The sequence below is a fragment of the Littorina saxatilis genome, linkage group LG9 (assembly GCF_037325665.1).
Source record: "Littorina saxatilis isolate snail1 linkage group LG9, US_GU_Lsax_2.0, whole genome shotgun sequence".
NCBI classification, from domain to species: domain Eukaryota; kingdom Metazoa; phylum Mollusca; class Gastropoda; order Littorinimorpha; family Littorinidae; genus Littorina; species Littorina saxatilis.
Window position 1 is genome coordinate 13,607,140 of NC_090253.1, and position 15,487 is coordinate 13,622,626.

The 15,487-nt window shown below is 44.6% G+C and overlaps 1 protein-coding gene across 1 annotated transcript; it reads left to right on the top strand.

Moving 5' to 3' along the window:
* Nucleotides 1-240: 240 nt before the first annotated feature.
* On the top strand, nucleotides 241-11,220 carry LOC138976816 (uncharacterized). The gene is made up of 13 exons (XM_070349711.1): nucleotides 241-406; nucleotides 640-727; nucleotides 1,612-1,790; nucleotides 2,686-2,901; nucleotides 3,738-4,014; nucleotides 4,381-4,748; nucleotides 6,373-6,546; nucleotides 7,002-7,195; nucleotides 7,706-7,877; nucleotides 8,763-8,960; nucleotides 10,124-10,285; nucleotides 10,783-11,045; nucleotides 11,215-11,220. The coding sequence occupies exons 1-13, from the start codon at nucleotides 241-243 to the stop codon at nucleotides 11,218-11,220; spliced, it is 2,463 nt and encodes an 820-aa protein (XP_070205812.1).
* The last annotated feature ends 4,267 nt before the right edge of the window (nucleotides 11,221-15,487 follow it).

Below are 15,487 nucleotides of genomic sequence, written 5' to 3' on the forward strand. Positions count from 1 at the left end.
TTTTTTCACAAATGCCAAGAGTTATTCTGGTACTCGTTATGCATTCACTTTCTTTCTCGCTTTAGTATTTTTTCGGGGGATCATTTCCACCATTACTTACGAAACACTGAGGCGATCGCTTTGGAAAATGGCAATGTAAAGTTATATACGGTGAAACGACTCTCCTAGTACGTTCTACTGAATGAATACGATGAAATAGGAAACGGAGAAACGGGAAACGGAGAAACAGAAAACGGAGAAATGGGAAACGGAGAAACAGAAAACGGAGAAATGGGAAACGGAGAAACAGAAAACGGAGAAATGGGAAACGGAGAAACAGAAAACGGAGAAATGGAAAACGGAGAAACAGAAAACGAAGAAATGGGAAACGGAGAAACAGAAAACGGAGAAATGGGAAACGATCAATGTAAAGTTTGTCCTTTTGTTTGTATCTGGAAAGAAAATCACTTGGGATAGTAAAGATGTTAACTTTCTCCAGTATTTTTGAATCACATGGAAAGGAAATCGTTTCAGAAACTAACAATGGTCATCTTACCCCAGAGTTGTTTCACCACCGAGAAAGAACATCATTTGAACACAGGCAAGCTCATATACATTTATTCTTCGCAGAATCCAGTGTGAGAACCTATATCCACGAAGCGATCGACGAATACCACTCACAGACATGCATTCGCTGGGTGGCCAGGACCAACGAGGCAGACTACGTTGTCTTCAAGAAAAAGACCGGGTAAGAAAGGAATTTCTTCCGGAAGGCACCCTCTTTCACACGCATACGCAAGTAAAGTAGTAAAAGAAATTACAACATTAAACACAAGTAAACACTCCCATACACACACACACACACACACACACACACACACACACACACACACACACACACACACACACACACACACACGCACACACACACACACACACACACCATAACCACCCTCATCTCGATTCCCAGTGAAATCTGAAAACATGTAGTCAAACTTTAACTCAAATGTTAAAAAGAACAAGAAATTCCTCCGAGATAGGAAAAACACCCCCGTCCTTACCATTCTCACTGCCACCAACTGAGAAGGTTATTTCCCTTTGACCATTAATATGTCCCTCTATAAGTCCTTGTAGAATCTTAATCCACCAATAACTCCCTAACCGTGTGTTTGACTGGTCCCAATTTTTGTAAGGACCGTCTCAGGAATGTATAGAACCTGTTCACCAAGTTTGGTGACGATCGGTCCGTTCATTCTTGAGATCTATATGCGAACACAAACACACACACAAACGAACAAACAAACAAACACATCGACCGAATCCTATACACACCCCTATACCCGGGGTGTAACCTATACCGGGGGTGTAAAGATGCAGAAATACTGTTCTGCTGGGACAGGCAGTGGTCGTTTACCACGTTGGTCGGCTGGTTATTGTTCTTGTTTGTTTCTTGTATCATCCCTACAACCAAAATAGCTATATATATAAAACATAAAATAAAAATAAAATTATAAAAATGAACTTATAAAATACCTAGCGTACCCACAGCACCTTTTGACATTGGCTATCCTGGCTTGGACGGATTCAAGTTTGTTTCCTTTCTCCGTTAACTTGGCCGTGGTATTGTTTCAGCTGTTACTCCATGGTGGGCAAGTCAGACGGCGGGCCCCAGGAGTTGTCCCTGATGGGGCCGTGTGCCAAAAAAGGCACCGCTATGCACGAGATGCTGCACGTGCTCGGCTTCTTCCACGAGCACAGCCGTCCTGACAGGGACCAGTGGGTGGAGATTCTGCTGCAGAACGTTCAAGCTGGTCGGTTTCTTCGAATCTATTCATTGGTTTAAACAAGATGTTATACAATTTAAACATGATACAATGTTACAATGGGGACATGAACTAAAGCGAACACTTATATTACGTGCCCCATCCATTAAATCCATCTATGTGTCCACCCAACCACTCATCCATTCAACTGTCCATCGCTTTATTGATTCATTCCTCCATTGATTCATCTACTCGCTCATCTATCCATCGTCTCGCTTATTTATCCATTCATGCACTGGCCATCTAATCCATCTATCCACCCGCCCGCACATCTATTCATCCGTACATCAACTTATATATCTACCCGTCCCTTGATATATCCGCCAGTTACTCCACATTTCCATTTATCCAAAGGCTACCCAGCGGTCTATGTATAGACCCTACAACCGGCGTCGTTGCTGAAATCTTCACTCTCACACACACACACACACACACACACACACACGCACACACACACACACACACACACACACAAACACACACGCACACACACACACACACACACACACACACACACACACACACTCACCCTACCCGCCCCCACACCCCACCCCGAAACCCTACAAACACACACATCCACTCAACCCACAAACACACTAACCTCATCATTTCACCTCGAACCCATCTCTCTTCTCCACATGCAAAGAGAGGAACTTTTGACTTGAACCCTTCTCTGACTTCTCTCTCTTCTCCACAGGCAGAGAGGAACTTTGACTTGAACGCGTCTCTCTCTTCTCCACAGGCAAAGAGAGGAACTTTGACTTGAACGCGTCTCTCTCTTCTCCACAGGCAAAGAGAGGAACTTTGACTTGAACCCTTCTCTCACTTCTCCACAGGCAAAGAGAGGAACTTTGACTTGAACCCTTCTCTCTCTTCTCCACAGGCAAAGAGAGGAACTTTGACCGCCTGCCAGTGGACTTCGTGGACACGCTTGGCGTGGAGTACGACTACGGGTCAATCATGCACTACTCGCGGTCAGCCTTCAGCTACAACGGGCAGCCCACCCTGCTGCCCAAGCGAGACCCCTACGCCAACCTTGGTCAGCGCGATGGCTTCAGCCAGAAGGACGTGGAAAAGATCAATAAGCTCTACCGTTGTGGTATGTCAGCGATGGGCAGAAATGTTTAAAATAAAAGCAAAGTTAGAATCTTTTGTCGTAAAGACCTCAGCTACCATGCAAAACTTCTTCAGTCCTAGACGTTGTCCTCCATTGAGCTCACAGTAGACTTTGCTAAGGCCACAAAAAAAAATAGTCTGTTTACGGTAACCCGACCGACCCTATTTTTTTCGCGCGACCCTAGACTTTTTTTTGGCATTTGGGAAAAAAATAAAAAAAATAAAAATCTGTGTTTTTTGCAAAATAACGTAAAAATATGGTTTTTTGGAAGAAAAAAAAAAGAAAAAAAAATCCCGACCTACCGACCCTATTTTTTGGGCCTATGTTACCGTAAACAGACCTTTTTTTGGGGGGGGGCCTAATACTTCGCGAAGTCTTTTAACTATAAAGAAAATTAGTGACAAGACTGATAATTTTATATCCTTAGCGTTCGTTTTTGGACTTCTATTTTTTTTAAAGGCTGATGAATACTATTACCTGGTCGAAGCAGGCAGTAGATGAGTGGTTAGTTTCTGACGTCACATTTCTTGCGACAGACAAGACTAGTTTGCGACATCACGAAGTCAGTCTTTTTTAATTTTTAGTATATAAGAATGAAAATCGAAAGCAGTCTATTTTTCAGCTCAGAGTAGATGTTTTGAAATGTCAAGCCTATTCTGTGACTACAAAGAAATCTTTTCTATTTTGTAATATATCTTACATTCATGTTTGACCAATCTGTGATATCTGCAAGGCGTTATGTTCGGGTGTTTAAAATGCTAGTCCTCACATAGCATTCCAAAATGACTTTGGATGACATATAAATTTAATCTTTCCAGATCTGGGACCAACGGGGCAAAATCCAGGCACCCAGACCACACCCATCAGTCAAACACCGCCTTTAGTGACTAAGCCAATAGATTCGCCCGTAACAAAACCACCTGTTGTAACAAGGCCTCCCATTGGCTGGACATCGTGGAGTGGGTGGTCCGAGTGCAACATGCAATGTGGCCACTTCCGTTACCGCTACTGCCTGAACTCTGACCACACTTACTGCCCCGGAAGTAATCAAGAGGTCAAAACATGCGATCCTCCATGCCAAGGTAAAGACCTCGTGTACGTCTGTTGGCATTGGCTGTGGCATTTATGTATGTGTTTATTTGTTTTTAGTTTATGCTTCCTTTAAGTACAATGGCTCTCTTCCGAATTCTCTAACTTGTATTCCGGGACGCACCTCCTCACCTTCCTTCTCCCCTCCCCCTCCCGTTCCCCTTCTCCCTCCCCCCCTCCCCACAAGATGTTTAACTTCTTAAAGGAGATCAGGATGTTTAACACGATATTGAAATATCAAATTTGAAATGACTTGAGCTTTTCAGAACTTTCCATTCAGAGCGATAGACCTACGTGGATGTACATTTTAAGCATGAAAGGCCTGTCAAGTGAACTGAGAACGGAAAACAAACTTTAACCGGTCCCGGATAGCCATACATTGGTTGAAAAGACGCTAGAAAAAACAACAATAACCAGCCAACCATCCCCACCATGTTTTTTTCCAGTCGCCGTGTCCCTGGGCTGCTGGACCAACGAACCGTCCAGCTTTGCCATCCCGTCGGTGGAGGGTTTGTTTCCCAAAGTCAACGACAGCTACCACTTTCGCGTGGCCGCATTACGACGCTGTGCCGACGTGGCCACATCCACGGGGAGCTTGGTGTTTGCTCTGCAGAACGGAGGACAGTGTCTGACGGCCCCCGACGCTCAGATCACCTTCAGCACGTACGGTCCGTCTGGCGGCTGCGGGAACAGCGGAAAAGGGGGCGCTAACGCAATGAACGTGTACTCCTTCAACAAAGGTAGGAGTCGAGACATGAAACCAAATGCTAATAGACGAGTTCCGGAAATAGATCTGTCTGCATGGTTTGTGTGGGTTGTGAGAGAGTGAACAGTCTTCAATCAATCAATGAGTCTTATATCGCGCATATTCCGTGGGTACAGTTCTAGGCGCTCTGCAGTGATGCCGTGTGAGATGAAATTTTATACGGCCAGTAGATTGCAGCCATTTCGGCGCATATTTACCTTTCACGACCTATTATTCCAAGTCACACGGGTATAGGTAGACAATTATTAACTGTGCCTAAGCAATTTTGCCAGGAAAGACCCTTTTGTCAATCGTGGGATCTTTAACGTGCACACCCAATGTAGTGTACACGGGGGGAGGTTCGGACACCGAAGAGAGTCTGCACACAAAGTTGACTCTGTGAAATAAATTTCCGCCGAACCTGGGATCGAACTCACGCTGACAGCGGCCAACTGAATACAAATCCAGCGCGCTACCAACTGAGCTATATCCCCGCCCAAGTCTTGCTTATAGTGAGGCAAGCTTTCTCGACATGCTCATTGTCCTCGGTTTTTGTGTGGTCCTGGACACAACCTTCGGTTTGTTTGTTTGTTTGTTTGCTTAACGCCCAGCCGACCACGAAGGGCCATATCAGGGCGGTGCTGCTTTGACATATAACGTGCGCCACACATAAGACAGAAGTCACAGCACAGGCTTCATATGTCTCACCCAGTCACATTATTCTGACACCGGACCAACCAGTCCTAGCACTAACCCCATAGTGCCAGACGCTAGGCGGAGCAGCCACTAGATTGCCAATTTTAAAGTCTTAGGTATGACCCGGCCGGGGTTCGAACCCACGACCTCCCGATCACGGGGCGGACGCCTTACCACTAGGCCAACCGTGCCGGTACACAACCTTCGGTAGAGACTGGCCTATAATGTCACGTGGGTAAGTTTGCTTCAAGAAAACCAAGAGTATTCACTCTTTCACAACCCATACAAAGCCGACAGAGTTATTTCCGAACATCGTCTAATCTATGAACATGATAATTTTTCTTTAACGAAAATGAGGCACAAATACCAATGCTTTATACATGGGTGGGATTCTTCTAGTATATGCCGGAAATCCGGATTCGATTAAGGCCTTTTTTTTCTCTCTCTTTTTGTTGTTGTTGTTGTTGTTGTTGTTTGGTTGAGATTGGTTCGTCTGGTTCTTCAGGATTCGTGACATTTTTCAGTCCCACCCATGTTTAAACGCTATGAATGTGTACTCCTTCAATAAAAGTGAATTGTGAAACCACATTTATAAAGGAACGATCGAGGGAGGAAGGGGGGGGGGTTATTGCAGTGCATCGCGCTGTTATTCCTTTGATGTCGGTAAGGGGCAAATTATACCTGCCCAGAGTCAGCGGCACTGCAGATTATTGAGGTTATTCTTTTTTTTCCCCAGCCCGCTACACGTTGTGTGAAAAGAAAACAGGCCAAGTACTCGTCATAATCCCTATCGCAGCATGCAGCGCCGCTGACTCTGCACAGGTATAATTTGCCCCTAAAATGTACACAATTTCGGGAACAGTAAGTCATGAATGCAAGATGCGTAAGAAAAGGGAGCTAAACCTATGTTTCCATCTCAACAGATATTGATGGCGGCTGGGGCCTGTGGACGGACTGGGGTCAATGCACAAGATCTTGTGGTGGCGGCCGGAAGTACCACTACCGGAAGTGTGACAGCCCGACACCCATCGGCAACGGTCAACCCTGTCAAGGTCGCGACCAGGAGTACACTTCATGTAACAATAAAGACTGCCAAGGTAGGAATTGAAGTAGGGAAGTCCCCCGAAAGCGGCGTATGGCTGCCTGAATGGCGGGGTAAAAACAGTCATGCACGTAAAACCAACTCGTGCAAAAAACATGAGTGAGCGTAGGAGTTTTAGCCCATGAACGAAGAAAAAGAAGAACAGGGAATGAATGTTTGCCTATACCAGAAGATTACTTGCGAGTATTATTTCATAAGATGTCCAAATGATCGCATACTAATACTTCAACATTGTGGCCTTATATATCTCTCATCTGAAGATAAACAAAATTATTGCTAGGCTCTGATATAAATTCACTAACGAATCCCTTCAGAGTGTTTAGCTTTGAACATCTTCCATGAAAAAACAATCACAGGTGGGGGTTTTCCGTTGTTGTTGTTGCTGTTCTTTATTGAGCCATATATCTTTTAAAAAGAAAATTATTTTGTTTGCTTCTGGTATGATTTCAGTGGCTTCTGGCTGTGGAGTGAAATACCACATTGGTGCCGCGGGTACCTCGGGTTTCATCAACGTTCTAAACTACGAAAACTACATGACGTGTGAATACGTCATTCATTCCGGCGACGATGACGTCACCGTGTCTATCTCCGTTACCCGCATGGGTATTGAACCTTCTGTGGGCTGTATATACGATGCGCTTACGGTACGTTGATCGTTTCAATTTTAGTGTCGTTAAGTAGGAGATGAGCTTCGCAAATTCATTGTGCACTCGTGGTGAAAACTATGCAGGCAGACGAAGAGAGAGAGAGGGGGGGGGGGGGGGCAGTCAGAGGGATGGAGGGGTGGAGGCAGGAAGTATCTTTGAGAGAGAGAGAGAGAGAGAAAGAGAGAGAGAGAGACTGAGACTGAGAGAGAGAGAGAGACAGAGAAAGAGAGAGAGAGAGAGACTATGTTTGTCTGTCTGCCTGTGGGGATGGGGATTTCCTCTGTGTCTGTCTGCCTGACTTTTCGTCTGTCTGTCTATCTGTGTCTGTCTCCTCCCTCTCTCTCTCTCTCTCTCTCTCTCTCTCTCTCTCTCTCATTCTTACTTCTCCCTCTCTATCTACCCTCCCCCCCCCCCCCATCAATACCCAGTCTTTCTCTCTTTCTATATTTGTTCACGCGAAGTGCATTTACACAATAATTGCGTAAAGCATACCTTATTGTTTTGCAGATGTACGATGGAGCCAACGATACAGATGGACAGTTAATCGGTGCTTTTTGCGGCCATTCCCCCCTCCCTCGTCTACAATCGTCTGGTCCAGCCCTCTACATCAAGTTCAACTCGGACTCTACCACTACCGGGACGGGGTTTACCCTGCAGTTCGTCATCAACAGCAAGACGCGTAAATATTGGGCATACGGTAGTAGTTAGACAACAATGTGTGTGCGTGCGTGTGTGCGTGTGTGTGTGTGTGTGTGTGTGAGTGTGTGTTTGTGTGTGTGTGTGTGTGTGTGTGTGTGTGTGTGTGTGTGTTCAAGTTGTGTGTGTGTGTGTGTTCGGTTCACAGGTTTCTTATTTGAGATGAACACGGGTCAACTGTATGACTCCGATGGTAATCATGCCCCTTCCCCTCCCTCCCTCCCTCCCCCCACCCCTAACCTCCTCCCACTGTCGTGACAAGTAAAAGAACTCGGTAACTTAGCCACAAGTGTAGGTACCTAATGACACCTAAACACGCACGCACACACGCGACTCTTCTTGCTTGTAGCTTTCAACAGGTAGGAAGCGACCCGATTTACGAATTCCACAAATAACTCTGTTGGTTATTTTCTTGGTTATGGAAGAGTTGCTTTTCTTCGGAAAAAGTGAGGCAAACGAACCCATATGACAGTAAGCGGCAAGTCTCCACGCGTGGTCGGCGATCTGTACACCGAGGGGCACGATCACATCAGCGACACCGATAGTCAGCTCCGATGTGCGCATGCGTAGCATTGAGCGGGCAGTGAAAAACACAAATCGGAGCTAATACGTAGTCACTGGGATGTCAGCCGTTAGCATGATTTCACTGGCACGGATCGCCGACCACGTATTGAGACAGGTACGTCACTCGCTAGTAATTGGTCTACAGTATCACGTTTTGTTTACCCCGGTACTTTAAAGGGTAAGCAACTTTTCGAAAACTCACAAAACGTGACAAAGTTATTTCCGAACATCGTCTATTTCCCGTCAATGGTATAATAAAATATGAAAGGAAATATAATGATAAAAGCGACGTTTTCAACCACAGGAATGGCTTGCACACAGCCAATCAAACCCTATCACGGATCGTTCACGGGAAGCAACTTCGTCGGTGACACGGTTGTCTTCTCCTGTAACCCTGGCAACCACATTGTTGGCCAATCAGTGCTTCGCTGCGTGGATCAGCCCGGGATGGCGGTATGGACAGACAAGTTTCCTCTCTGCTATCCGGGACGTCGAAGACGAGGTGTGTTGATTGTTGACTTTATTTCAGATCTTGAACAAAAACACGCACACACACACACACACACACACACACACACACACACACACACACACACACACACACACACACAGAAAAAAGTGCGCGTGAACTAATATTAGTCGGAAGAAGTTTACAAAGAGCGAAGTTGATCTTGACCAAACAAAGCATCCTTCACCACCCCAAAATAAGACTGAGGTTCGGGGTTCGAATCCTGGCTGCGTAAGTGTTGGTTGGTTGCTTGGTTGGCTGCTTTGTTGGCTGCTTGGTTGACCGCTTGGTTGGCTGCTTGGTTGGCTGCTTGGTTGGCTGCTTGGTTGGCTGCTTGGTTGGCTGCTTGGCTGGTTGTTGATGTGTGTGTTACCCACAAAGCACAAAACCAAATACCTACGAAAAGCTCCTGTAATCAATATCAGAGTTTAGTTGAATTGACCACGAAGATAATCAGCACAGCATGCATTCTTCCGAAAAGGGAGTATGGCTGCCTAAATGGTGGGGGAAACGGACATATACCCCAAATCCCAGTGGAACTAAAAAAACAAAAACAATTTAAAACACACACACACACACACACACACACACACACACACACACACACACACACACACACACACATACACAGAGAAAACAGTGCGCGTGAGAGCTGAAGCCCACGAGAAATAAGAATTTCAATATCTTATATACAATGTTGACAAATCACTTTAAAACTAGCCGGTCAATTTCGCGATCAAGTCGGGTCTGGGTCATTTTACGAGAAATGTCCCAATAATTGGAGACTTTGTACAATACATAAATACCCCCCCCCCCCCTCTCTCTCTCTCTCTCTCTCTCTCTCATTCTCTCTCTCTATTTCCCCCTATCTCTATTTCCTCTCTCTCTCTCTCTCTCTCTCTCTCTCTCTCTCTCTCTCTCTCTCTCTCTCCCTCCCTCCTCCCGACATCGGCATATTATGCTGATGGTGGTGGTGCCGGACGACAATGACGTTGATACTCGACAACGATGATGTCGCTGCTGCAGCTCCTGCTACTGCTGCTGCTGCTGCTGCTGCTGCTGCAGCTGATGATGATGATGATGACCGCGAACATGCTCTTATATCGTTTGTAATACATGTACAAACCTTGACACACGAGTTTCTGTTTTAAACACAGGTATTGCAAATGAGGTCAGAACAAAGTGTTCCTTTGAGGGCAACTTGTGCGGCTTCCGCCATGATGGTGACGTCAGGCGACGCTGGAGTATAGTCAAGGGGGACAACTCGTCTGCTCTTCACCGTCAGCGACCCCTAGCCGACCACTCTGGCTCTGAGCAAGGTAGATAACCGTGGAACCCCCCTTTTAAGCCCGCCAAAATTCTGCAAGGACACTCTAGGACCAGCCGAAGTGTCCTCACATAACATTGCAGGAAAGGTCTAATTGTATCAAGATAATAGACAAGGGACAACAGCAGATGACCTTTCTTGAGAGGTGTCCTCTCTTCGGGAGTGCCTGACATCGCCGGTAACACTCTACACGAAACAATGAAGTTATTGATAGATCCACAAACGATGCTGGTGGGAGCAAATGAAACGATTATTACAATGGATTTATCTGGAACAATTTTCTAGTTAGAGGTACAGTTCTCAGGACTACAGTAGTTTTGCGAACACACTGATGCTTTATGAAAAAAGAATACGGCAAATCTAAGTGCATTTTGTGATTGACTGGATTCATGTTCTTTGAAAATAACACATTTGCATGACTGTTTCTGTTCGTGGAATCGAATCGAGTTCGACTGGAACCACATATTTAAAAAAAAAATACGTTTGCAGGAAACTTCCTGTACGTGGAATCGAATCGGGCTTGGCGCCCATACGACTCTACTCGCGTCACTTCACAGCGCTACGTCATTGATGACATCACTCCACACTGCCTCCATTTCTGGTACCGTGTCCATGGCAACGACCTCGTGCCCTTGCACGTGTTGCAGCATGACGACGACGATGTGGAGAAAATCGCCAGGACGTTTGAAGGAGAATCACAGGGAGAGTGGAAAGAGGCGAGGGTGGACCTGCAACCCAAGTCTTCTATACAGGTAAATAGACGATGCTCGGAAATAACTCTGTCGGGTTCGTATGGGTTGTGAAAGGCTACTAAAGGGGAGGGGGGGCTTAACGTCACCTAATAGGGTCGACGTGTATGTAATAATATGCTAAAACCAGGTTGTGATAGATGCTGTGCTAACTTTGTTTTTCTGTCCCCAGAACTAGAGTCTATTCGGGACATGACGTGGTTATATGCTAAGAAAAAGATAGAGTGAATACTGTTGCTTTAATAGGGTCAAACTTTCCCACGTGACATTATTGGCCAATCACTATCGAGGGGTGTGTCGGAAACACGTGACAAGGAGCACGCGAGGAAAGAGTTATTTCCGGAGATCGTCTCGCCGCCCGGAAATACAAATTTTGCATTTCTGAGATTGTTGGCATGCCATATCGCCAGGGCAAGAGGCATAACCTCGCAAAGTCTTAAACACTTCCTTGTACAAATAGGAGAGCTATTCCCAAAATACTTTCACTGTAAGTCAAGTTAATGAGTATCTTGCGGGAATACAAATACCGTAATTTGAGTTACGTCAACTGTATTGTTATTTTTTCACATTTGCCGCAAATACAAGTGTTGTATGTCGACTTACAGCTTTTGTATTGCGGATTTTGACCAAAACACTGCTAGAAATAGGCTTTCGTTCCTCACATACGATGATTGTAAATTTCTTCTTGGTAAAACAATTTATTCCCCCCTCTGCTTCTTTACCTCTGTAAACTTGTAGAGCTAGTTATTTTTCGATAATGACCCAGCAACCAAACAAATAACGAGCCAGCAACAGCCTGAATCCTCGATAGTGCAATGGGTTGAGAAGCTGTTCTGTTTTGGTACTACTTTTGCGACTGAAAAGTTCCGAACGCTCTATACGTACGAAGTATACATCTCTGGAGCAAACAATACAAACATACCGCGTTTAAATTAACAACTACAGGCCTGAACACATGAATCTCCATATAAAATCCATGAGTGTTGTTGTTTTCTGAATCTAGATCTGCCGTGCACAACCCGTTCATCACAAGCAAATTCCCAAGGCAAGTAACTCATACTCTAGCCGACAAGAGTAGTTCCCCTTCTTTTAACGCAGTTTCTTCGACAACACTGACTGCAATCCGACGGTCAGTTTTCAACAATATTTCATTTTATAAACAGATCACACGCAACCAAATGCACACACCTCATCAATTTAAACAACATAAAGCGGTTTCATACACTATTTTCCCCAGAAAACTGAACTTCATACAGTAATTAACGTTGGAACACGGGTGCAAAAGTTCGTCTGCTAGTCCCATTTGACGAAAGAACATTATCTCAAGCGATACTAAAACATAAACAGAACACACAATATCTGCCTTTACCGCCACAGCAGAATAAAAGCACATCTGTGTACTTGATTTTAGTCTAAAACAGGGAAACTGACAAGAAGTGTTAACAGAATGGAATGATTTGCACGGAACTATACAACCGCGCATTAATCGATCGCCTGCGCAGGTTGACTGGTTGAGTGATTCGGATTCGATCAAACTTTCGCACAAAAACTCCTGTTTTCTTTGAATAACTGAAGAAAGGGGGAATAAAGAGGTTACACACCTCGTCTCAGTGATTATTAAAAATAATGGTCTCAGTTCGCGGTCATGAAAAAGCTCGCTGAAGCTCGCATTTTTCATGATCCGCTAACTTCGACCATTATTTTTAATAATCACTGAGACTCGGCATGTAACCTCTACTTATTCCCCCCCTCTGCTTCTTTACCTCTGTAAACTTGTAGAGCTAGTTATTTTTCGATAATGACCCAGCAACCAAACAAATAACGAGCCAGCAACAGCCTGAATCCTCGATAGTGCAATGGGTTGAGAAGCTGTTCTGTTTCGGTACTACTTTTGCGACTGAAAAGTTCCGAACGCTCTATACGTACGAAGTATACATCTCTGGAGCAAACAATACAAACATACCGCATTTAAATTAACAACTACAGGCCTGAACACATGAATCTCCATATAAAATCCATGAGTTCGGTTGTTTTCTGAATCTAGATCTGCTGTGCACAAACCGTTCATCACAAGCGAATTCCCAAGGCAAGTAACTCATACTCTAGCGACAAGAGTAGTTCCCCTTCTTTTAACGCAGTATCTTCGACAACACTGACTGCAATCCGACGGTCAGTTTTCAACAATATTTCATTTTATAAACAGATCACACGCAACCAAATGCACACATCTCATCAATTTAAACAACATAAAGCGGTTTCATACACTAGTTTCCCCAGAAAACTGAACTTCATACAGTAATTAACGTTGGAACACGGGTGCAAAAGTTCGTCTGCTAGTCCCATTTGACGAAAGAACATTATCCTAAGATAATACTAAAACATAAACAGAACACACAATATCTGCCTTTACCGCCATAGCAGAATAACAGCATATCTGTGTACTTTATTTTAGTCCAAAACAGGGAAACTGACAAGAAGTGTTAACAGAATGGAATGATTTGCACGGAACTATACAACCGCGCATTAATCGATCGCCTGCGCAGGTTGACTGGTTGAGTGATTCGGATTCGATCAAACTTTCGCACAAAAACTCCTGTTTTCTTTGAATAACTGAAGAAAGGAGGAATAAAGAGGTTACACACCTCGTCTCAGTGATTATTAAAAATAATGGTCTCAGTTCGCGGTCATGAAAAAGCTCGCTGAAGCTCGCATTTTTCATGATCCGCTAACTTCGACCATTATTTTTAATAATCACTGAGACTCGGCATGTAACCTCTACGTAAAGTGCTTTGTGCTGATTTAATAACACACTTCTATTACTAAAACCTGCAATACAATTGCCGTAACTTCTGATTTCTGGTAAAGAGGTTCCTCTCAGTCTGGATACAAATGACGTATGTCGACTTACCTCAGTTGTATTTATGCCTATTTCTCAATACAATGACCGTAAGTTGACTTACGGCAGCATTATTTCCGACTTTTTGACCAAAAAAATCAACGTTCTCTTCAAAATGCATAAAATAGTCATTTTTCGAAAACCATTTATGACAGGGCAACTTACCGACTCCTAAGGATGATCAGTAAGAAAAATCAACAAATGTTGGGCAAATGAGACTGAAATAATCTCTCTTTTTTTTGTCTCCTGTAAAATTGGGTTTTTAGACATACGGCACTTGTATTTCCGGGCGGCGGTCTGTTATGGCGGAATACCTTGTGCCAAAAGTCTCAATTTCCAAGAACAGGTTGGTTTATTGTCGATTATGATTTGCAGTGTGCAGATCCTTAACCGACATCGCCTAAGGTATTATCGATTAAAATGTGTCTAGTTTAGTTCAAAAGTCAATGTACCCATAATTATGGTTATATTCATGAAGATTTCAAAAGTGTAACACTAAAGCCAAGACAAACACCGAGACAATGGGAATGTGGTCAAGTCCCGTTAGGATCAAATCCAAACCAGCGATAGGCAGTAATAGTGCGTTTACTCTTTGAGTATTAATTGTTATTTCATTCTCTCTTCTTTTGTTTTTTACCAGATTTCCTTTGAAGCGTCACTTGGGCAGCTGTTGGAAAGCTCTGCTGCTGTGGATGACGTCATCATCAAGAGAGGGCGCTGCCCATCATAAAGCTGAACAATGTGCCTTTGTTCAAATAAATTCCTCGTTTTCTCTTCTCTCTCTCTCTCTCTCTCTCTCTCTCTCTCTCTCTCTCTCTCTCTCTCTCTCTCTCTCTCTCTCTCTCTCTCTCTCTCTCTCTCTCTCTCTCTCTCTCTCTCTCTCTCTCTCTCTCTCGGGGCGGGGACGTAGCTCAGTTGGTAGCGCGCTGGCTTTGTAGCCAGTTGGTCGCTATCAGCGTTGGTTCGATCCCCACGTTCGGCGAGAGATTTATTTCTCGGAGTCAACTTTGTGCAGACTCTCTTCGGTGTCCGAACACCCCCGTGTGCACACATGCGCACGAAAAAGATCCCACGTTCACAGCGAAAGTCTCAGGGCTTGGAAAACACGAAGACACGCATGCATCATCTCTCGTCTCTGATTATCATGATCGCATTTCGATACTTTGACGAGACAAACCCAATGCTGGTGTGTCGAAGAAGACAGCCACAGCGGGCTTGTTCGAATCAAAGTATCACACCATATCTTCAGCGTATTACCAATACCTGTCCCAATATAGACCAGTTTGTCGAAGAGGACGTTAAACCCTAATAGTCAGTCAGTCTCTCTCTCTCTCTCTCTCTCTCTCTCTCTCTCTCTCTCTCTCTCTCTCTCCACTCTCTCTCTCTCTCTCTCTCACTTTCTCTCTCTCTCTCTCTCTCTCTCTCTCTCTCTCTCTCTCTCTCTCTCTCTCTCTCTCTCTCTCTCTCTCTCTCTCTCTCTCTCTCTCTCTCTCTCTCTCTCTCTCTCTCTCTCCAAATGCGAGAACTTGTTTTGTGTTCACTCTTTTCT

Excerpts from the sequence above, each read along its gene's own strand:
- LOC138976816 (XM_070349711.1), top strand. The coding sequence starts at position 241 with ATGGGAAACGGAGAAACAGAAAACGGAGAAATGGGAAACGGAGAAACA. Across the intron at positions 4,749-6,372 it reads CGTGTACTCCTTCAACAAAG|ATATTGATGGCGGCTGGGGC; the intron begins GTAGGAGTCGAG and ends CCATCTCAACAG. Across the intron at positions 10,286-10,782 it reads CCACTCTGGCTCTGAGCAAG|GAAACTTCCTGTACGTGGAA; the intron begins GTAGATAACCGT and ends ATACGTTTGCAG.